Raw genomic sequence first — 16,637 nt, forward strand, 5'->3', positions numbered from 1 at the left:
GGCGTACTAAATTATAATCCTGGTACCTTTGATAACTATTTGCCTTCTACATTTATGATTTGTTTTCAATTTGATAAATCTTTTACAGTGATATACTTCAGTTGAATTTATTTAATACACAAATTTGGCATGAAACATACCTGCTGAATTCCAGAATGAATAGCCTATATACTAGTATATAGCTAATACATGCATACGATGTTGTAGTGCACAAAAGAACCAAGTTAAAAGAAGAGTCTTCTTTCTTTTGTTTTTATCTATAAGGGTAGATTTTTTCTAAATTTATTTTTTAAAATTGGTTGGTGGATGCGTTGTAAGGGTGTTTGTATTGTGTATAAACACTCTAGATTTTATAAGGGAACATGTTCAAGACGCGTACGCGGAATATGCTGACAAAATGGCCAATAGTGGGCAAGTATTTGACAGGTACCACAACTGTATCCTCGTAATGGGTTATACGAATACCTATTTATTCTATATAACTTGCATAAAAAATTAATGGAAAGTTATTAACAGACAACCATATTTGAAGATAGCAAGCAATAACCAAATAAAATCCGAACCATAATTATTTATTTTTGAAATCATTACCTTTTAATTACTTTTCCAATCATCGTTTTTCATGTTTTTATCTTCAGCTGAACAAATCAATTCTGGACCATTTTTCTCAAAATCGTAGATACGTGATTGAAAAGAGAATGAAAAAATCAGATTAAGTAAGAAAATTCGTCATTATATGTTTTAAGTAAAACATTGATTATCCAGAAACAAAATTAATCTGAATTGTGAATTAATTCAATAAATGAAACATGGTATACAGTTACAATACGAATGTGTCGAAAACCTGTAAATGTTTTTCATTGACGGAAAATGTATTTTGTAAAATCATAAACAAAATTTAGAAAAATTAAAAACACGAGTATGTTTTGAAAATATTTTCTTTGACTAACAGTTTAAGTGTTTAATTATTTACAGCACTGATAATAATTCAATCAAAACAATCTGTCTTATATCATGAAGGTAACAATGAAATCAAATAACATAAATTTCAAACAAAAATAAATCATCGGAAAAACAGATATTTACTCATACCTGCCTCGAATATTTCATATTTTTTTTTTCATAAAAAGTAAATGATTCGTACACAATAATTGCACCTTTTAAAAATTGTATTATATTATATTTTGACTTATTTTCTAACAATTGTACAATAACGAAAAGAGGAAAAACAGAAAATTCCTACAAACATGTAATTTGATGATGAAACAGCAAACGAATGTTAAGGGTTAGTAGGTGTCCAGTAAATAAGAATAGTGTGTTATATATTGTATCATAAAATATTTAGGATTATGTGAATTATTAATTTAAGCACATACATTGTTTCAAATAAATATTCAGCATAACACCATACTATCTTGTACATATGACATGTATATTATTTATTTATTCTTAAATGAGACAATATTAAAACTATAATTAGAGTGAGATCTGTATATTATAATAAAACATTTACATGTTAATATCACTTGGAACTATTGGTACTCTTTTTCACATATGCCGTCATTTATTTTAATTTTCAGTTGAACGTTCTGCATAAATCAGAACTATGCAAAATCGCTCATTAAGTTAAACTTATTCATATCTAAAGGTTTGCGTCTTTTATCAATAAATGTAACGATTGTTATAAAGGCTTTCACGCGCGTCTGGCGTACTAAATTATAATCCTGGTACCTTTGATAACTAATTTCATTTCATAATTATTTGATCACTTTGTCACCTAAATTAAATAGCTTACGAGGACAATAGGTTTGTTGATTGTTGTCACAAACACACTGAGCTGTTCCATTCATTGGTTCTACAAAGCAGTTTCCCAATCCACAGTCGTATGTCATACACTGACTTTCTGTTGGTGTATATACATGTATTCAAAAATATAGAAATTTGGAAATATTGTCTAGTGCCGATCAGATTTACTACTTTACTCGATGGGAAATGTATGAAATCAAAGGTATGATCCGCATGAAGTTAAATGATAGCAATTGACAACCGTGCTACGGTAATTCCAGATGCACTAATTGTATGTTATGTTATCAGATTTCAAATTGATATTTCAACATATGAAACGTAGGATGGAGATGACAAAATCTGTTTTTTTCCAACTGGTGTATTCATAAAACTAGTTATGCAAGAATATTTGATGAAAACCAGAGTGAAATATGATTAACCAATAGAGTCTATAATGATAACTTGACTTTATGAATTCCCAATACAAAAATACATGGTTGATACGATAATAATTTTCTAAAATAATATTTTGTTGTTCCATTTTAACTGCCATTAAAAAAAAGTTATTTTTTATAAGTGTTTAGTGTATTGCTGTAATCATTATCAATAATTATAGAAAATTACTAATTGCTAACTATAGTTCAAAACATTATTCTTAATCAACGTGATCCGGAATTTTGTAATCAAAATATTGATAATTTCAAAGTAGCTCTTTATGAATATAAAAACAAGTGTGTTCACCTAAACATAATTCGCCAGTCCATTGTCCAATACAGTCACAAACAACTTTTCCATCATTACTCGTTATACATTTTCCACCATTAAAACATTGGCAATTATCAGCTAAAATAGAATTATATCAACATTATCAAAATAAATTATGATGAAAATTGCTTTTAATATTATAAAATTGATAAATATGTTAAATATTGTGAGAAAAGCTTGCAAGTTGATACGCCTGGAGTCTTTGAAAATTGTTACATCTTAGAATAATATGTCTAGTGGGTCGATAATTTAATCGATGGGTAAAACCTTGGCACATATATAAAAAAAAAACAGCATGGCAAAGACTAATTATGACATTATGTCAGTTGCACTATAGAATCATAAACGTTGAAGCAAAATCATGAACGTTGAAGCCTCCTTAATGCAAATATGTTAAACAAAATTCCAAAAAATAAAAGAAAATACTGATATTTGCCAGATTATTGTTTCCTGCTGATTTAACCATGTTAGCTCCAGTATTCATGAGTATTATGGCTCTTATTTATAAATAAAAAGTAGACATGATGTTATGTTCTTCTCATATATGTTATGATGGTATGATACTAAACCCCTAACGGGAAGGATTGTGTCTGATGTTCATATGATGAAATCATAATCTTTCAGTCAGTTTAATTGAAGTCTGGAGCTGGCATGTCAGTTAACTGCTAGTAGTCTGTTGTTATTTATGTATTATTGTCATTTTGTTTATTTTCTTTGGTTAAATCTTCTGACATCAGACTCGGACATCTCTTGAACTGAATTTTAATGTGCATATTGTTATGCGTTTACTTTTCTACATTGGCTAGCGGTATAGGGGGAGGGTTGAGATCTCACAAACATGTTTAACCCCGCCGCATTTTTGCGCCTGTCCCAAGTCAGGAGCCTCTGGCCTTTGTTAGTCTTGTATTATTTCAATTTCAGTTTCTTGTGTACAATTTGGAAATTAGTATGGCGTTCATTATCACTGAACTAGTATATATTTGTTTAGGGGCCAGCTGAAGGACGCCTCCGGGTGCGGGAATTTCTCACTACATTGAAGACCTGTTGGTGACCTTCTGCTATTGTTTTTTATCTGGTCGAGTTGTTGTCTCTTTGGCACATTCCCCATTTCCATTCTCAATTTTATGAGATGATAAAAAATGCTATGACGGAATGTATATGATATAAACTGTTCGACCAATATGCTGGGAAACAGTTTATAGTTAAAAAAAAAACCAAAATGACCTTTACCTTAAAAAAAATTCCTTCATCGAATTTTGAATATATATTTACTATGGGCATTGCAAATGATCATATATTTTTATATTTTAAAGATGCTTCTGTATGAAATAGTACTTAGAAATGTAGCGCCATCAATCGTTTTGAGTCAAAATGATGTGAACACTGATCAGCAGGTAATTGATATTATTTGAATTGTGAAATATGTACCACAAAATATTCTTAATGTTATGTTTTCATTGCTAATGATATATGTTTCCATAGTTTGGGAAGGCAGACAAAAATAAAAACCCCGAAAGGTACACATTTGTTTGTACTAAATGAGGAATCTACTCAGCAGTTTTTATTTGTGTTATGTTAAGTTTTTTTTATATAATTTTTCATTATTCATTTTATCGTAATGTATATGTAGGGCAGTTATCACAGTGTACAAAAAGAGCGTTCTAATAGATACATGCGCAGGTTTATCAACCATGGTTGCTCTCATCACGTTTCAGAATTATCTGATAGTATTAAGTGTGGTTAGTACTTTTTCAAAACATTACGCCGTTCCTGTAACAACCCCCCGACCAAAGAGCAGAAAACAGTCGAAAGCCAACAATAGTTCTTCAACAAGCGCCAAAATCCCAGGCCTCAGCTGGCCCTTTAACAAAATATACGGACAAAACCAGAGGCTCATGACTTGAGACAGGCGCATTCATGAAGCAATGTTAAACATGTGTAGTGATATTTCAACCCTCCGCTATACCATTAATCAATGAAGAAAAAAACACAGTAATACACACAGTAAAAATGGATAATTACCAATAGGAAATTAAAACTCATCTCATTTATCATAACTTTTGTAACAAGTTTCCCGTTATAATATAGATGTCCTTATTGAGCGTCAATATATCATCCAAATATCTAAAAGTGTTATTAAATGTTTGTATCAGATGTTGTTTCGAGGGTCTTTGCTGATTTTAGTCATAAACTGTAACCGATAACAATATCGAAATAGGTCAGCAATCATTGGTGCACAGTAAGTCTCCATTGGAATTCCAATAACTTGACGATATACGGAGTCTCAACTGCGAACACAAATTTTATCTAGTAAAAATTCCAGTGTAGTTATAGTATCAAAGCAGGTTCAATTGACAAAATTCTTTTGTTTGTTGTTACAAAAAAATGACCTTAAAGATTTTGAACATACTTATTTGCATTCTGACTTTTTAAATGCCCATTTGAATAGGTGTGTGAATTTTTTGTTAACAATATTATGAGGTGAAGTGGTATATAGGTAAATCAAAACTATTTATTAAGTTCTTCCAACAAATTTTTGACACTCAAAAAAATTATCAATTCCACTATTTTCATTGTCGCTAGAGTTATTTTTGAGGGTCTTTTAACATATATTTTTGTTATCTTTGATTGTTCATGTGTGTTAATGGTGTCAAGACTAATGAACCTTTCAATTATGTTTTCTTTTAAAAGATATTATTATCTTGATAGAGTAGACACATTTTTTAACGAACACAAATTTCTTATTTAAAAGTAATTACATAGTTTATGTGTTTCCTTATATAATCACTCATCCTAAGTGCTATTTGTTTATATAACTTACGATTACATTTGTCCAGCTCAGCGGATCTCACAGATAAAACAAATTTTCCGTCGCTACATTTAGCACTTGTTCCAAGAAATGCTCTTTCAATTATCCAAGACCAGAATGGAATTACACTGCAATCACAGTTAATTGGATTTGAAGCAAGGTTCCTGCAATCATAAATATTAATAATTGAATCATGTTAAAGTTCAGGGGTAATAGTGGCAGACAAAAAAAACCACAATGAATAAGTTGGTACGTATTTTGGTGTGTTTTTTTTTTACATTAATTATTAATTTATTTCCAGATTTGAATAAGTAAAGAAATAAAACTCGATTGGATAGATGTCTTAAACCCAAGGAAACTAGAAAAACGATAATATTACGCTATGTGAATCTCATTGTAAACAATAACCTAGAAATGCTGCAATTTCCGATTGTACAGATGATATTGGATATGTACCTTATGTCGTAACTACAATCCGGGATTCCCGTTCCTTTTTCACGAATGTGACCTACCGAATTAGGCTATTTACCGGCTTAGTACTAACATGAGCAATATATGACGGTTACCACATGTGGAGCGGGATATGCTTACCATCCCGGAGCACCTAAAATCAACCCAGGTTTTTGGTGGAGTTCGTTTTGTTGTTGTTTCCCTGTTCGTCACATTTTGGTCACGCAGCTTTGTCACTATAATCGAATTTGATGCGTCTGTAATACAAGTGGGAGGTTTGGCGCTATAAAACCAAGTTCAATCCACCATTTTTTACATTTGAGAATGTCTGTACCAAGTCAGGAATATGACAGTTGTTGTCAATTCGTTTGATATGTTTTATAGTTTGATTTTTTCCATTTGATTAGGGACTTTCCGTTTTAAATTTATAACGGAGTTCAGTATTTTTGTGATTTACTTTTTTATCTATTTTATGACTTCTCGAAATATTTGTGCTGTAATCAAGAATACTGCATTTTAAAGGAGCGATACGTTTGCATAACTAATTATGCACGAACATTGTTTACAAAGATGTTTGTTATGGTTTAATTGTTTAGACTTTTTTTGTAATTTAGACATCTTATAGCTTACTTTACGGTATGGTACAGTCTGTGCATATTGTTGAACGCCGTACGATGACCTGTTACTTTTGAAATTCACATCATTATTTTATAAAAGTCCTAAAATCTTTTGTTATCACGCGAACGAATAATTGCCTCATTATTTTGAAAAATTCTTCTCATTTGCACCAGCTGAAAATTTGTCTAAGCAACATAGTATCATTAAGTGTTAGTGTTTGTGTGTGTGATTTTGAATCTTTTGTTTTAACAAACTTACAACGTTGATAGCTGAGATAAGTTTCCTAGAGCATTTTCCTCGATTAGACTAATGTTGTTTCCACTTAAATGTCTGGAAAATATGTTTATAGAGTTTGTTAAACATATTTATAATATTGGGACTATCAAAGACAGTTTTCAACAGTAGAAGAAAAATGTTGGAGGTTATATTTGATAAAAATGACATAACGTCTTGGGTGAAAGGACAAGCCGGTCGATTGACATGTGTTATCACGTGAATGATTGAAAAGGAAACTGAACGATTGGACAGCATAAGCATTACTCATGTTGCTGTAGATGTGTGTCTTAGTATGAGACAAATTCTATTTTATGATGGGTATTATTCATTTTAAATATTGCAAAGATACGTCCAGAACATTCACTTAACTATGAATTTTTAAGTGAGCCATCCTTAGCTGAATAGATGAACATGTAGTTAAAGGATAGTACAAGCTTTCTTGTGTAATGTATGAGAAACTCATTTGTATTTTTCATTGGAGATGTAAATGTGAACACTTTTAGCATTGACTAGATTTAACTTACAGTTTCAGTCATCTTGACATATTTGTAGATCTTATCCTGCTTATCGTTTTATAGTCTTTGAGATAACAGCATCAATATCATTAAAGATACGAAACAATAAGTCCTAGATTTATTTGTAATGTTGCCATGCCGATTATTTATTTAAAGTTTCATTCATAACAGTTCAAGATATTAGACAAAAACGCAAAAATGTGGTTAACATTGTCACCTAGGGGCAATAACTTGAATAGGCAGCCGTCTGACAGTTTTGGTCTTGACGAATTATTCGTTTATTTAGTTTAGCTGATCATGTTTGCTATTTAAAGTTTCGTCTATATACTATATATATACTTTTTAAGATAATAGGGACAAAATCGTTATTTAAGGGCAACAACTCTAAAAGAAGTTGACTGACAGTTTTAACTAACATGGACAATAGTTCATCATTCTTATCAGTGTGGCTCCAGGAGTTTCAAAATGATAGGTAAACTTGAATTTTACCCTTATGTTTTATTTTATTAATGTCGGCATTCCTGGTAGGTAGACACAATCATCCTCCACAAATTGTAAAAAAGATACAAACTGATAAAAAAAAGTTTGATTCAGTGTGCCTCCTAGGTTTCAGAGAAGAAAAAAAAAAAAAAAAACACGACTGCGATGCAAGACGACTGGTGACGAACGCTTAGTGATAGGTAAAGCTCTAGTGGTCATTCAGTGAGCTTACAAAAAAAACGAAAACAGCTGAATGACGTCAATTACAGAGAATTTCATTTTATCTTTTTCTAAGACAAACTATTTGTATCTTTATACGTAGACTATTCCATTTAAACTTTGATTAAAACTTTACATCTGTGTTTAAATTCATCATGTTGAATACCAGGAAATTGGAGTTTTCCCTCAAATTACAAAAATTGACGCACACGAAAATAGTTAAATCCATAGTAATATGTAATGCGGGTCCATGTTTACACTACACATATTGTATCTTTGCCAAAATTACCATAAAATTCTTGTAAATTTGGAATGAAAAATATCTTTTTTTCATATTATTTTTAACAATGTATAATGTGTTAAATTCACGACTCTGACTTTTTGACAGATTATAAACTCGCATGCGCTGTGCAATTCCCTGCCAAGGCTCCCGGTTTCTCCAATTAAGTTCATCCGATTTTTTGTGGATTTTTTTTATCTTGATGTGTTTCATTCCAATCTATTTACAAGATTTAAACATTTAAAAACTGCTGCTGTTCTTGACAAGTTTCGATAATTTATTTGCCTTTGTTTAAAATTTGGGCATCTGTTACGTAAATTATAGTGAATACAAATAACTTACAGATAATAAAGTGATGAAAGATTAACAAATGTGTTCTCTACGATTGATGTTAGGTTATTGTTGTATAGGTACCTAGTAAACAAACAACAAAATATTGTGTTAATTGAAATGTGTCAGGATTGTTACTAAACAGTTAGCATATAGATTTGAGTTGAATATTGATAGGTTTTAACAGACAATCCTTCAAACGAAACACTGAGGTATACAGCTACATACAAAATTCAACGCACAGATATAGGCATAGTGACGTCGGAGGACAATTCCACTTAAACGTCTGTATTTCAGTATTCTTTTACATGTCAGCACCTAATGTGTTGACGATTTCGCTGTGCCTTCCCTCTACATAACAGTAGTATATAGTCGTTTTAGGAATTTTGGTTCCCAATGCTCTTCAACTTCGTACTTTATTTGGCATTTTTAACTTTTTTGGATTCGAGCGTCACTGATGAGTCTTTTGTAGACGAAACGCGCGTCTGGCGTATATACTAAATTTAGTCCTGGTATCTATGGTGAGCTTATTTTCATTACTGATGTGCGATTTTCAATTTATTTGAAAACGATCCGAGTGAGGTTTAACTATTATCTGATAAGCAAATAAAACATAAGCGACGTTTTTTGGGATCTTGATGACAAACAGAAACTAGGCCGAATGTTAATAACAGAATGGTGTAAACATATAAAAAAAGTATATACAAAGTAGAATCAATTTGTTTTAATCGTAGGTAATGTGCGTTTAAATCAGCGAACAACCTTGATTAATTCATAGAGACAAACATCAAATATATCCTTGTTGTTCATGTGTGAACCATTCAATTGAGTGTTATCCATACCAGATTCTTAACACCTTTTTTCAAAGATTTAATGAAGTGGTTTGAGAGACGAACACTATTTTGAGAAGGAAATACAAGTTAAACAACTAGGTTATAATTACGTTCATATACAACTGACAGTAGATATATACACGAACCACGAATCCGTTAGGTTATAGTAATCAATTTTACAAAACAAACGCCATTTTGTCAGGAAACTGCAATAAGAGGACCTCAGCCATGTAGGAACCAACACACATATAATTAAATCAAGAACCTATATGTCATAAAACAAGTCGAGTATTATCGAGGCGAAACTTGAAATTCAAAAGAGAAACGAAGATGGCCGTGACAAAACCTTAAAAAACGATTAAAAAACAAAAAGACAAGAAAACAATAACTGAAAAACTACAGACTTAGCAACAAAAACATCATCAAACTATATTTTCCTAAAGGGTGAGCAGATAATCATATTACAATACATTGAAAACCTTTTAAGTTTAGCATTCTTCGAGTTGTAAGAATTTCTCTTGTTTTTCATTTAACATTAATATTAGCTTCAGTTTATATAAAGTAGCAAAATTTTTAATATACTTACAGGTATTGAAGGCTTGGTAGATTAACAAAAGCGAACGGTTTTATTGTAGATATGTCATTGGAGTAGAGATACCTTAAAAATAAAATTTTCTTGAAACGCATGTGTCACTCAGATAAAATTTAGTAAGCATGTGCAATAGCTGACAAATATACTGACACTGATGCACTATGGCAAACTTTTCTCTTTTTTAAGGGGGTGATAACAATGTCATAAATTGTTATGAATGAAGCGTTTCCCTGATTTAATAGAGAGCCTCGGTGGACAGGCTATATAAGTAGTTCTTCAATTGCTATAACTAATCAGTCAACACTGGTTGTGAGTTAAAACCCTTATAGTCGCTACACTCCAATTATTGACTACATAACTACTTTTGTATGGTACTATTTCTGTATCAAACACTTGTAGTACTTGAAATCTTCTTATAATATTCAGTATTAATAAGCTACTTTGAAATAACAGGTACCTGTATTTTACAGAACTTGATTTGTATCTGAAATTCAAGTACTACATTTTTTTTCTTACACCGTTAAATTTTTAGCATTTTTAAAAATGCCTATTTCAAAGCTCTTAAAGTTTTTAGATATTGCATATTGTAATCCCTGTTGGTATTATTTCTGTACCAAAATTTGAGTTACAAATTAAGTACTGTGAAATACAGGAACCTAAATGTTACAATAACTTTAAAGTAAAAACATAGTACTAAAAATCAAAAGTAAATTTCCAGTACTACATATTTTTAGTTCAGAAATAGTATCTATGCAAACGTAACAGTGTAGAATTGACAGTTTTCCTTTCGAAGGTTGGTGGCTTTTTCCGGGCTCTATGACTTATTCAACCCAAAAAAAGGTCTTCAAAGTGGTGTTGAAATATTAAAAATCAATCAATCAATCATGATTGAACTTTTATTCATATTGATCTTCACTTTATAGTTGAAAAACTAGACGTCATTGTTTTGCTTCTAATAAATGTTAGAGCCTTATCCATATTATTTGAAAATGGTGATGCCTTATGATCTTTTTTTTTGTGTAAATTCAGTGTGTAACAATTTGAACAAGCTGACTTATTTCAGAGATTCGTAATATATTTAGTCTACGTCAATGGACATAAAACTGGATGTTATCTTATGCATTTGATATTCAAAGGAATCGACATTGCTTCGATACTTACAGTTGATACAAATGTGTCATATTGACGAACGTATTACTCTCTATAGCCTGTATCTTGTTGTTATGAAGATGACTGGAATATACAAATATTTGCAATAGTAGACAAAGAAGAAATTTCAAAGGAGAAACATCTGGCGCATCGATATATCTATGTAAAAATCGATGGACTAAATCTGGTTATATAGCTAGCTACACCTTTCACTTGTATAATAGTCGCATAGAATTTCATTATATTGATAACAATTTGTTAGAAATACATACAGACATAATAGGTATACAGAAGTCAACATTGTAGTATAATCTTGATAACTATAAAAAAAAAATAACCGTTTTATCAAAACGACCAAATATGGAATAAAACCAAAAATGAAACAAACTTTAAGACATCTACAACCTGGTCACATAAATAATAAAAAAGATTAAGTAGATGGAAATGCAAGAAGATTGTTGAATTCCCAAAATATCAAAAATATTGATGAAACAGGCTGTTTCCTGATTTATACCTTAACATTTCAATTGCTGTGTACTCATTTAAAAGACGACCATGAATAAATAAGGAGATATATTATGATTGCCAATGAGACAACTCTACACAAGAGATCATCATGACACAGAAATGGATTATTAGTTACCGTACAGCCTTCAAAAGTGAGCAAAGCCTAAATCGCAAAGGCATGTGGTGGTTTGAATCAATACGAAGGTTTTATCAATATTATATGAAAATGGCGATACCTCATGAACTTGTTTCCTAACTTTGATAAGTGGACTTATTTTTTAAGATTCATCTTCTTAGTCTGCGTTTATTGGACGGTAAACTGGTTTTCACGTAATGCATTTTATGTTACAAAGTTACATAGATATCGAAATAACTTCGTACGTATATACGATATACATCTGTCATGTTGACGACAGTCTTACTCTCTATAGTCTTATCGTGTTGTTATGAATATTACTGAAATAAATAAATGTATGCAATAACATTCATTTGAGTTCATATCTCATTAATCGAAGAAGAAGCAATCCAAAACAATACAGTTCTGGTGCATCATCAGAGTAAGTATCTCACACAATACGCCTGTTATGTGAATCCGCTGTGTAGAATACAAATCTGGCGACTGTTCTGATATCTCATGACTTTTAAAAACTTTTGAAACCCTGTCGTTAGTGTAGCAAACATATATTGTATATATGTAGGACTCGGAGGTGCGACGGGGACACTGAAGTGCGAAAGTAACGCTGAAGTGCGATGGCCCTTGCACTGAAGTGCGATAGTTTTGTGTATGACGTTGGATTCGAAGGCAGGAGATAGGGTTTTATAGATGAAAGTTGCATTCTAGCAAAGGAAAAATGAAAGAAATGAACCGTATTCAAGTCCTGAATAGTTTTAAGCATTAAATGTTGAGGTTACAAAAATATGTTTTAAAAAAATGTTAGGCAGGAAATCAACTGCAAGATTAATTTGGTCACCTAATGGGCTAACCAGTTTTCTGAATTATGCCATAATTTTTTGTACGATAAATACAGTATACTAACCTAAATATTTATCTTAATTCGTAAGCGTCACATGATTTTATGTTGGCAATTTTATACACAAAACATGCTTTTTATTAGTAATGTATAATTTTTTTTGCTATGTAAAGATCATATAATGTTGTTTTATTCCAAAGATATTTTGTTTTTTTGTTTTCAAAGAACACCGTCGCTCTAGTCTTTTGTTTTTATGGTTTCAGTGTTGATTGTCTACAAATGTCAGACAGAAATAAACCCGACTTAACAGTAAGTGTACTTCCCAATATATCATCCTCATCGGTTTTTTTTTAAAATATATTGTGAGATAATTAACAAGCCTCGCTATTAGTCAAACATAGATTTTACTTCTCGGTATTTTACTTCGTGGGTACTGTTCCGACATCAGATATATATAAATTGATGAAGAACTAAGTTGCATCAAAATATTTAAGTAAATGAGATTGACACTGCTTAGTACTAATGTAAAGACATACACGCTGCATCGTGTTGTTTTATTTTTTCATTAAACACCTTGTTCAATACTCTTGTGTGCTAAAAGGAGAATTGGAGACTTGGAAAATTAGATTAAAACAAAAATTAAAGTCTTTGGTTTGATCTAAACGGAAGTTAAAACATCTTCCAAATAAGATTGTAGCTACTTTTGTCAAATCTTAGTGGTGTTAGCCGATGATAAACATTTTACTTTTACTCAAAGTCTTAGGTTGTTCATCGCACTTCAGCGTAGCCATCATCTCACTTCAGCGTAGCCATCATCTCACTTCAGCGTAGATATCAAGAGTTAACGACACAATGTCACCATCGCACTTCAGCGTAGACCAACGCGGTTCAGAGTACCAGCGCGGTTCCGAGTCCTACATGTCATAAAAGTGTTCCAATGATATTGAGTAATGCTTAAAATTTAAACTAGGAACTAACATTGCTGCGGAAAAACATAAAGAAAACGATAAAAATACAATCTACTCCACAAAATACTAAATGAAAAACTATAGAATAAGCAACAAGAACCTCACCAATAACATATTTTTCGAAATGATAGAGCATATAACATCATATAACATCATTAAATTACGTTAAGGTGGTAACTTAAACTACAGGGAGATAACTCTGTAAAATCAGCTAAACGTTTTAATTACGGTGTGTTAAGGGAACATTAACCTTCTCAATGATCAACATTATTGTTTGTCAAACTGCTATATAACCTTGTAGTTTTTGTAATAAAATTGTAAGTTCAAATTTTTTGAAATTTTTATATTTTTGTCAATTGGTCAAAGTAAATACTTTGTCAAAATTTATGAAAATTTAACGAGCCAAATTAGTTTTAGTGAAAGTGTTGGGTACCACATTACAGACCTTTAAAGAATGTATTGAGTTTTATATACCACTGCTAGAAAGATTGGCTTTGATTATATAGCAACATATAAAATATACTTACAGGTAACGGAGGTTTGGTAGATTCATAAATGCTGACTGTTTTATTGCAGATATTTCATTGCTGTAGAGATGCCTTAAAGATAAATTATTCTTAAAAGGCGACTTTCTGACAATGAATTAAAGTAAGTACATTTTTAAAAGTCATCAAGTTTATATATAAAATATAAGCCTCATAACTTGTCATTGAAACGATACTATTCTGCCAGGTTTTTGTAGAGTACAACGCTGAGATGACCTGTTTACAGGACAATACAATAGAGAACAGACATGAAGAATATAAAATCCCAAAATGTAAAACAATTTGAGGAAGTACGTTTTTGTGTGATTTTTGTGTCCTTAAACTATGAAACTGTTCACACTTTATCACCAGTAAACTAGGCGCCTATGTGTGGCTTCTAATAAAATATATTTTATTTCTGTAAATCATATGTCTGAGTGTTTTAACGCCACTTGTTAGCACTGAATTTAGGATATTCCGTGGCGGCAATTCTTTATTGGCGGAAGAAGCCGGAGAGACTGGAGAAAACCACCTTCTTTTGATAGGAAAACTGACAATCCTAGTCAATTAAGATTAGACCACTCGGCCACCGTGGCTCCTCAATTTAATATAAGTGTTCAATCAATATTGCATGATAATATGTATCATAAATCTTTTTTCATTTAATATAACATGTATAATGTAATGTTGAAAAACTTGAACATTTTAATTTATTTCAAGATCCATCCTTAAAGTCTCTTTTAATTGGACGCTTAACTAGCATTTTATTCCAATAAAAAATAGAAATATTAAATTTACTTACAGATAATACAAATTTGTCATATTGACGAACGTATTACTCTCTATAGATTGTATCTTGTTGTTATAAAGATATCTGGAATATGAAAAAATATTCGATAGTAATAATAGATTTCAACTTTCATAAAATCGAACATGTAGAAATAAAAACTAAAGAAATATATGATGCATCGAAACAGCTAGCATGTCTTGCAAAACCGCAGCACCCACTTTACCAATCATAGTCGAAATGTTACATTCTTGTACATGTTGTATACGACACCATCGGTAAAATTGCAGAAATGACGACTTTTCTTCTATCTAAGGAGAGTTAACTGTGAAACACAAATCGTATTGGTCTAGTCTTTGGTAATGACCTCCAAGTGTGAACGCTTTCTTATGCTCTTCAACTTCGTACTTAATTTGGCCTTTTAATCATTTTTTATTCGAGGATCACTGATAAGTTTTTTGTAGACGAAACGCGCGTCTAAAGAAGTGTAAAAGTTTAGTCCTAGTATCAATGATAAGTTTATTTATGTCGTGGCAATTTCAGATTATTCTAATTTGAAAATATTTAACAGTCATATTATAGTATCTGCAATAAAATCCAATACACAGGTTTTGTTTAGTGATAAGTGGTAAAACGTAACAAAGGATTGGCACGTTAAATTGTAAATATGAATCAAGATGACGGATAAAGTTTCAAATATTGTGTCTAGTTTTTGTACTATGAAAACAAATACAATATTACCAATGAGTTTTAGAACATAATTATGAACGGTGGTCGAAGACATTTTACTGTACATTACACACAGCAGTGTCTGAGCAGAAAGTTGATGAACCAGGGTTTTGTCAAATGAACGTCTCGTCCTTTTTCTTTTTTTATTAAATCCGTCGGACCTCATTGAAAAATATTTCGCATCAACTTCACAAATAATACACGATGGTCTGAACAGTCGGGGCACTTAGCGAACTCCATAATATTATGGAATTGGCTAAATTTGACTGCTTTATGAAAATCCATAATATTATGAGATTAAATGATATTTCCAGTTATATTATGCGTATCCATAATTTTGAATATTATTGAATTTCATAATTATGCATGAAAAAATTAAATTTGATGTGTCCGAAAAACAATGTTTTGGGTACTGCTAACAAGTTCCGTAATTTATTAATCTTAAAATGCTATTTTTATGATCATCTATTGATTATATTCATCCGACAATCGTCGCCTTTCTCGCGTCATATTTAAAATGCTTTCGTCTTCAATGTCTTTTATCTAGGACAGTATTTTGTACAAGGGAGACAAATCGTGTCGTCTTATAAGCCATATTTTTCTTAAATGTATTATCGTTCCTTAAACAATGAATAAATCGTGTTTTAGAAAATAAATGTGGAAAATAAGTGTGTCAGTTGACCTCGTTTTCAATACATTAGTTTTATCAAGGGGAAATGTTACAAAAAAATAGTACACATCCTTCAGACGTCTTTATAAATTATAAATGACTATGTACACAATAGGTATAGAAACACATTACTTTCACGTGTTTATATGTCTTGATTTGACGAAATTTAATTAATGGTCAGATCCACAAAAACTCATTACATGCAATTGTTATTGTTTCAAATTCAGTTTATGTTGCAGACCGTTTTAATTTTGCTTATGTGTATTTGTGTATATTGGGTAAGGTGGGTACATTAATTCGAATACACATGCATACAACGTATTTTTTCTGTCACCATCAAATTTGAAATGTTTCTTTTCAAACCCTTTAAAATTAAAATT

The 16,637-nt window shown here is 31.1% G+C and overlaps 1 protein-coding gene across 1 annotated transcript in view; it reads right to left on the minus strand.

Moving 5' to 3' along the window:
- Positions 1 to 1,638: 1,638 nt before the first annotated feature.
- LOC139523746 (leucine-rich repeat-containing protein 15-like) overlaps positions 1,639 to 16,637 on the minus strand; it is a 64,704-nt gene continuing 49,705 nt past the window's right edge. Inside the window, exons 13-22 of the mRNA XM_071318000.1 lie at positions 14,874 to 14,945; positions 14,075 to 14,146; positions 11,114 to 11,185; positions 9,947 to 10,018; positions 8,540 to 8,611; positions 6,686 to 6,757; positions 5,372 to 5,523; positions 2,527 to 2,628; positions 1,745 to 1,903; positions 1,639 to 1,691 (exon numbers count right to left, since the gene is read on the minus strand). Of these exons, the coding sequence (XP_071174101.1) occupies positions 1,758 to 1,903; positions 2,527 to 2,628; positions 5,372 to 5,523; positions 6,686 to 6,757; positions 8,540 to 8,611; positions 9,947 to 10,018; positions 11,114 to 11,185; positions 14,075 to 14,146; positions 14,874 to 14,945 (832 nt within the window). The 3' untranslated portion in view covers positions 1,639 to 1,691; positions 1,745 to 1,757. The remainder of the gene's footprint in view (positions 1,692 to 1,744; positions 1,904 to 2,526; positions 2,629 to 5,371; positions 5,524 to 6,685; positions 6,758 to 8,539; positions 8,612 to 9,946; positions 10,019 to 11,113; positions 11,186 to 14,074; positions 14,147 to 14,873; positions 14,946 to 16,637) is intronic.

This window comes from Mytilus edulis, chromosome 5 (genome assembly GCF_963676685.1).
Source record: "Mytilus edulis chromosome 5, xbMytEdul2.2, whole genome shotgun sequence".
Lineage (NCBI taxonomy): Eukaryota > Metazoa > Mollusca > Bivalvia > Mytilida > Mytilidae > Mytilus > Mytilus edulis.